Source organism: Olea europaea, unplaced genomic scaffold, assembly GCF_002742605.1.
Source record: "Olea europaea var. sylvestris unplaced genomic scaffold, O_europaea_v1 scaffold1406, whole genome shotgun sequence".
NCBI lineage: Eukaryota > Viridiplantae > Streptophyta > Magnoliopsida > Lamiales > Oleaceae > Olea > Olea europaea.
Window position 1 is genome coordinate 94,937 of NW_019231585.1, and position 7,001 is coordinate 101,937.

The window sequence follows — 7,001 nt, forward strand, 5'->3', positions numbered from 1 at the left end:
CGGTAGCAGTACTTGGCCTTCGACCTTCACAGCCACAAGTATATGTCACAAATCTCAAAACTCCACCGGCCCCTTTTTTTGAATTCCTTTTTTTTTACGGGAAAACCTACGCTGTATGTATATTCTTTGTACAATTCAAACATTTTATTCTCACTGCTAAATATCATTCCGACCTTAGGTACGACGATACCATCATCTCCTAACATTTCATCTTCCACTATGTTCCTGTTCTCCGCAACGATCTCATCCTCAGTTTCCAACAAAAAATCATCAATGCCACCTTCCATATTATTTCCTACGTCCAGAAATGAAGCAAAAATTGTATCGTCATTATTATGCATAAAGATTGAACATTCTAAGTAAATTGTAAAATAAATATAGTTTATTGGTAAAATTTCAAAGATCTAAGGTTCTCACTGCTATCAACAGACTGAATAAGCTAAAAAGAACTAAAGTAAAAACCATGATTTTAACTTCCAGGTTACAAGCTTCTCGTTACCTTTAGAGTTTCACAACCTAAAGAACTAAAGTAAAAACCATGAAATCCAAATTGTTTGAACAGCATTATTGTAATAACAATAACCAATGCAGGGCATGTTTTTCATCCCCATTACAGAGTTTTCCTTTTCTTTAACATTGGACGAAATGCCATTTTACGCTTGCAGGGCAGTTTATGGTTTATCATCCCCATTACAAATTTTTCGTTTATTTTAATGTTGCAACTTTTGTTAAATATCTCCATCTCCACTATCATTCAAATTTTTTTTAAGCAATGACATTTTCCATGCTTTGCAAACAACAAATTAAATATGTCTAATTGAAAAATTTTGAAGATGACATTTAACAGTGGGTCACCTGGGTTCGACGGTGCCGACGAAGACATGCTGTTCGGAGGTGTTACCGGATTCGAAGAACTGGCTAGCGGGAATGAAGGCCCGGGAGAGAGGAGAATGAGGGAAAATGAGGAGGAAAAATGTTGACTTCCAATTTGGGGGAGGAAAGGTTGTACCAGTGGTCTGCCAAATTTGTCCCGTTTTTCAAACAATTTATACTGTTGATTGATGTGTCCATTATTAATTTTTTATTACCTGTTCATAATCTGTGCAAAGGATGCTGTTCGAATAGCATTATTGAAATAAAAATGAGGTCATGACAACGCTATAAAATGACGTCATATTGGACGAAATTGTGAATAGTGTTTTTGGATTCACTCTTTTTATAAGTTTGTATAGATTTAGGTCAAATTTGAGCTCCAAATGTTTCCATAAAATGTTCGATTGAAAAGGAAAACAAAATAATCCGCCGGAGATCAAACTCTGCGATCTCAAGAGTGTAAGGACCGCGTTCACAATAGTATAAAAATTGCATAGAATGAAGACTTCAAGTTCTACAAAAATGGTAATTGTGATCGCAACCTTAATTTTTCATTTATTATTATTTGATCCCCAGATTTTATCTGTTGTTCAATCTTCCTCTTCTCTTCTTTGAATCTTGGTCCTTCAACTATTCATTATAGATTGGTCCGCGAACTCGTAAATCATAACAGATCCGATGCAAGTTCCAATATAGTTCAATTAAGTCTCTAAGCTTTCCAAATATCGGATTTAGCTCCCAAATTTGTAAATCACTTCGATTGCTCCTATATGTTTTTCAATTATTTAATTGATACTCGGTTGATTATCAATTACTCCGAATCAACCCCAATTTAGCTCAAATTTCAAATTTTCATTCCAATTGCATTTGAAGACAGCCAAACTGAGGATTTGAATACAACTAATATATTAAGTAGATATCTACTCAATTAATCATAAATTAGTAAGTAAAGAAAGTCATAAACAAGTGCATAATGTAGGCTTATCATCCAATTTTCAAGATATTCATATTGAACCATATGATGATCACGCTAATATAAAGAAACTCATCTATCAAATAATAGACTCACTCTTTTGAAATGTGAATTTTTGTTTTTCAATTGTATGTTTGGTACATAGGATTCAAGTGGATATGTGAACCATCTTGTCAGATTGAAAAGGTCGTTGGTGTAAATAATAATTTTTTTTATCTATTTCTATTTAAACTATTGTTTTAATATAGAAATATATTAGAAAAAATTTATATTTTTAATTATATTTTCCCAATCTCGTAAACATAGAAGGAAGTGAATTTTTTGGGTGTCAAACTGCAATTAGACATTAATCCCTAAATTTCAAACTTACTAATTCAATACTGGTGACTGGTGACTGTTGCCTTGATTCTTCACTGGATATCTGGAACAGATCGAATCCGACAGCGGCTTAAATCGATGGCGACGCACGAACTCCGCCGTCCATTCAAACGGCCGGCTATCTCAGACCAGCAAAGGCGCCGAGAAATCTCCTTACAACGGCAGGCCCAGAACCGCCGCGACGCTCAACACCAGGCGCGCTGTTTAGCCTCCACTATTCTCACCCTTCAACCCGCTCAATACGAACCAACAGAGCCCGACCTCCAACCCCAATCGGAAACGGAACTCATACCCGAATTGGAAATCGAGTCCCAAGAACAGCGTCGAGATTTAAGAGACATAGACGATGTTATACAGGCATCCAGACTGAAAGGGGTCGAAGCTCGCCAATGGTTCGCAAAGCAGCTTATGCTTCCTGAGTGGATGATTGATGTTCCTGAGCGATTAAATACTGACTGGTATGCTTTGGCGTCTAGTTATTCGTCTAATTTCATTGCATTGAAATTTTGAATTTTTCTTTCCGAAAATTCTTCGAAATATGAACTTGTTGAAATCCCGCATTTTGATTGTCTAACTTCCAAATTATTTTTATTGTGTTCTTTATCAATAAATTGAATTTGAAACCACATCGTTTATTCCTTTTGAATGGACTTTGAATTTGAAAGGTTGTACAATTCATGATTTGTAATGTCAAATGACATAATTGAACTTAAAATCACTTAGTTCCAATTAATGGATTCCAGATTTCTGGGCTTTATGAGAAAAGAAAAGAAAAGAATAAAACCCTACTCGTGCTGAGAATCTTGTCTGACCTCATTTCTGACACTGCTCTTTTCTGGCCTCTGTATAGGTATGTATTTGCTAGGCCAGCTGGAAAACGATGTTTTGTGGTTTCATCGAATGGAACAACAATTAGTAGATTGCGCAATGGCTCTATGCTGCACCGTTTTCCTTCTGCTCTGCCGAATGGTGCCAGAACCAGCAAAAGTTCCCAATCGGGACAATCTTATTGTATACTTGACTGCATATTTCACGAGGTGATGGTTTTTTAAATGTCTATATGGCTTTGTTGATTTGACATGATTGTAACATGGTTGCACATTTTGCCATGACTTGCAGCCAGATCAAACTTATTATGTGATTGACATGGTGTGTTGGGCGGGAATGTCGCTGTATGAGTGCACTACTGAGTTTAGATTTTTCTGGTTAAATAGCAAGCTTGTAGAGACAGGGGCATGCGATGTTCCCTCATCTTACCATAAGTTTAGATTCAGCACCGTTCCTATATACAACTGTGACCAGGAGGGTCTAAATGCAGCTTATACTGGGCCAGTGCCATATGTGAAGGATGGACTATTGTTTTGTAATAAGTAAGCTTCTTCTACTTTACCAAAAAAATTACAAACTCGAGTTTACTCAGTTGAAATGACAATTGTTGATTCGGTCTCCGCCAATTAACTTGTAACCAGGCAATTAAGAAACTATGCATCTACATTTGTCACATAGTGTGCGCAATTTTTTTTGAGGACTTCTCCATTGTAAGTCCTTAGATGACTCCTTCAAAGTAGGTCTCGATCAATTAGATAACAATATTCAAGAAGTATGTGTTTTGGGAACAGTTTGTTGTATCTATACTTAGGATTGTCCTGTCTTTTTAGCATGGAATTATATAAATCTTCTGACTCATAACTCTCGTAGTTTGTATTACGTTTTCAACTGGTATCAACATTTGGATCACTTGACCTTCTATCATGTCCAATGCAGATTTTCCCCACTCTGATATCTTTATATTTCATTTTTTTCCCTCAGACATGCACATTATCAGTCAGGAAATACACCTCTTATGCTAGTCTGGAAGGATGAGAACTGTAGTCAATATGTTATTGATACAGATAGTAAAGGACAGGTTCCAAATAAACAGCAGGTATCTCTACATTCAGAACTTACCACTTCTGATATCATTAAGTTGTCTATATAGCTATTCTTTTTGTAAGAAATGCTACTCTTTTTACATTACAACTTGTCTCATACTATGGTGTCAATTTTTAAAAATTAATCTGACTGCAATTATGTGCTAATATTTAACCTATGTTTAGAATTGATGCCTTGGATAGAAGGAAAATGAAAATCTATTTAAGAAAATAAAAGTTAAATCAATGGAAGTCTATTTCTCTCATTTTCCCTTTCAATTACTTTCTTTATAATTATTTAGCCCCCGTTTGGCTCCCATTATTTGCCATTATTTGAGATTATAATTTTTGAAATAGTGTTCTTTGAAGAATGTGTGGTTAAAAAACAAGAAATTGTTTTGGGTTTACATGTAATATTATTTTATTGGAGAATGTGTGGTTAATAAGAAGAGAGAGAAAAATGAATTATAATTTTAATGGTGGCCAAACCAGAGCTTAATTAGCTTCTTACGTTGAATTCGCATTTTTTATTATACCGATTTTACTTGGAAGGGATTATTGCTTTAAGTTGGAAAAGATGACATATTTTGGTATGTTTATTGCTCAGCAACCTGGTGCTTTTACTCCTTTTCTTCGTGCTGTTTCTTTCTCGTATGAATAACAAGTTGTAACTTTATATGATCTATTTCTCAAGTCTCTTGCTATTAACGCATTAAAAAGAACTTTGCTGCTGTATTTTAATACTCTTATCTTTTCTGTTGGATGATCAGGTAGTATTGGAGCTACTTTTCGATGGGAAACTGGCTACATCAGATGATCCCCCTGTCATATTTGGCTGTTTGAACGAGGATTTCATACAAAAGGTTTGATCATTTTATTTACACTTAAGTTAATCCGAGAAGTAAATAGTTAAATTATGATTCTGTGTTTTAAAAAGTGAATGACTTTCTAATCTGCCATGAAGTAAATTGATGGCTTTTCAAATGTTCAATCTCTTGCATGGATTGCTAGTACATTTTTCTTGAAAAAAAAAATGAGGGTTCCTGAAGATAATGCAAGGCACACAACTAGTGAAAACAAAATAATTATTGAAAAAAATATCATTACGCACTTAAGTCTCCTGACATTGGACGTGGGGGAAAAAAAAATACATGTGTCCTGTCCTGACTGTGACGGTCTTCAGACAGGACTTCAGGCTGGGAATCTTCTCCGATTTGCTATTAGTGATGGAGGATTAAGTTTTGTGGATGGAAAACTGGAGAAAGCTGATTTGCACTACCTTGGAAAACCCAACCGTGCTCGAGCTTTTGCTGATAGTTACTCCAAGGTTAGTAGTTAGTTTTAGATTTCATTTTCTTACTATGAATTCTGCTCCTTATTTATCCATTTAATGCCCTTTAATGATGTCACAATGATTCAGTTCATACAGTGATTTTTCATTGCCTAAGAGTTGACAATTTAACTTTATAACAAAGTCTTTTTCTTTTTTTTTCTTTTTATTTTAAATCAACTTTCGATCATGTGATTACAATAGTGGAATAGCAAGTTCACTAAATGAGTTTGCTTAACCGGGGCATCCCACCATTATGAGACTTTGGGGTAGCAAGCTTTTCTAGGAATTAATTGTTCCAATGGTCACTGAATTTAGGTCAATGTCTTTGATTGATCACTAAAATTTAAAATGTCGAATTTTGGTCACTGAACTTAGCTCCATGTATTCAATTGCTCATTAAAATTTAAAATGTTGAGTTTTGACAATTGAATTTTGAAAATGTTGTATTCATTACTCACTAGCATAAATGTTGAACTTTGAAAAATGTCGAGTTTACAGTGAGTAACATACAACATTTTCAAAGATCAATGGCGAAAATTCAACATTTTAAACTTCAGTGAGTAATGGAAGACATAGATTTAAGTTCAGTAACCAAATCTCGACATTTTAAACTTTAGTGACTGATCAAAGACATGGACCTAAGTTACTGACCAGTGGAACAAACTCCTTTTCTGTAGTTGTTGGTTCCAAATCCTTGTGTTTGTTTTTTTGTTGAGCTTAGTGCTAGTTGGTATGTTCTAGTTCTGTGACCACTCTAAAAGTATGAATGCATATGTTCATTAGCAAATGGTTACGATGCTTTTAATTTTACTTCTATTATTTATTAATGAGCTTTATATTCAGGAAAGTGTAATATATTTGATTTGTTTTATGTTGTCAGGTTATATTCCAGTACACAGTTCGGCACTCATCTCTAAGAATCGAGCATATTTATGCATCAATGAGTTTGTCGAGTGAGCAGGGAAACAAAATTTCTGACTTAGATATGGCTGGTTAAAGATACCTAGTGGCTGGTCTTGTAATACCAGGTGAGGAATCTGTAGTTTTGTTCCCCATGCCTTATCTTTTCATTTGTGTTGGGCTTATTGTAGCTAGCAATGCAGATATATCGTGCCCATAAGGGTTGCCTTTCTGGTTTGTAAGATGTGATTACTTCATGAATCCAGCTTGTATTGTGAAAGTATTTGAAATTTGAGTAAGATCATAAATTTGTAATATCCAGTTCACTAAATCGAATAATTCAAGAAATATAACCTTTTTACATATTTTAATATTCCTCCTTAAAGTATGATTTAATTTGCTTGTACAGAAGAATACTTCACAAAATTGCACCAGATGCAAGTGTGACAGCATTTGGTTTGATTTGAAATTGATAGGTTGCTGTCAAATGTTTTCTGTATAAATTTTGGAAGCCAAATTCTGTACGTGTGGACCCGCTGTTTAAGTATATGGAAAGATTGTAAACCCTATTAGTATTTTAAGTCATTTGATCGATAGATGCATATATCTGAAGTATTTATCAAATGGAGATTTT

General features: G+C 34.6%; 1 protein-coding gene across 1 annotated transcript; it reads left to right on the forward strand.

Moving 5' to 3' along the window:
* The first annotated feature begins 2,209 nt into the window (after window positions 1-2,209).
* On the forward strand, window positions 2,210-6,740 carry LOC111375713 (snurportin-1). Its single transcript, XM_022998579.1, has 7 exons — window positions 2,210-2,682; window positions 3,075-3,261; window positions 3,344-3,594; window positions 4,034-4,148; window positions 4,905-4,997; window positions 5,318-5,461; window positions 6,348-6,740. Exons 1-7 carry the CDS (start codon window positions 2,303-2,305, stop codon window positions 6,462-6,464), a joined length of 1,287 nt encoding a protein of 428 aa, XP_022854347.1. The 5' UTR covers window positions 2,210-2,302; the 3' UTR covers window positions 6,465-6,740.
* The last annotated feature ends 261 nt before the right edge of the window (window positions 6,741-7,001 follow it).

Coding starts and splice junctions, on each gene's coding strand:
- LOC111375713 (XM_022998579.1), top strand. CDS start 2,303: ATGGCGACGCACGAACTCCGCCGTCCATTCAAACGGCCGGCTATCTCA. Junction 2,683..3,074: donor GAGCGATTAAATACTGACTG/GTATGCTTTGGC, acceptor GCCTCTGTATAG/GTATGTATTTGCTAGGCCAG. Junction 4,998..5,317: donor ACGAGGATTTCATACAAAAG/GTTTGATCATTT, acceptor GACGGTCTTCAG/ACAGGACTTCAGGCTGGGAA.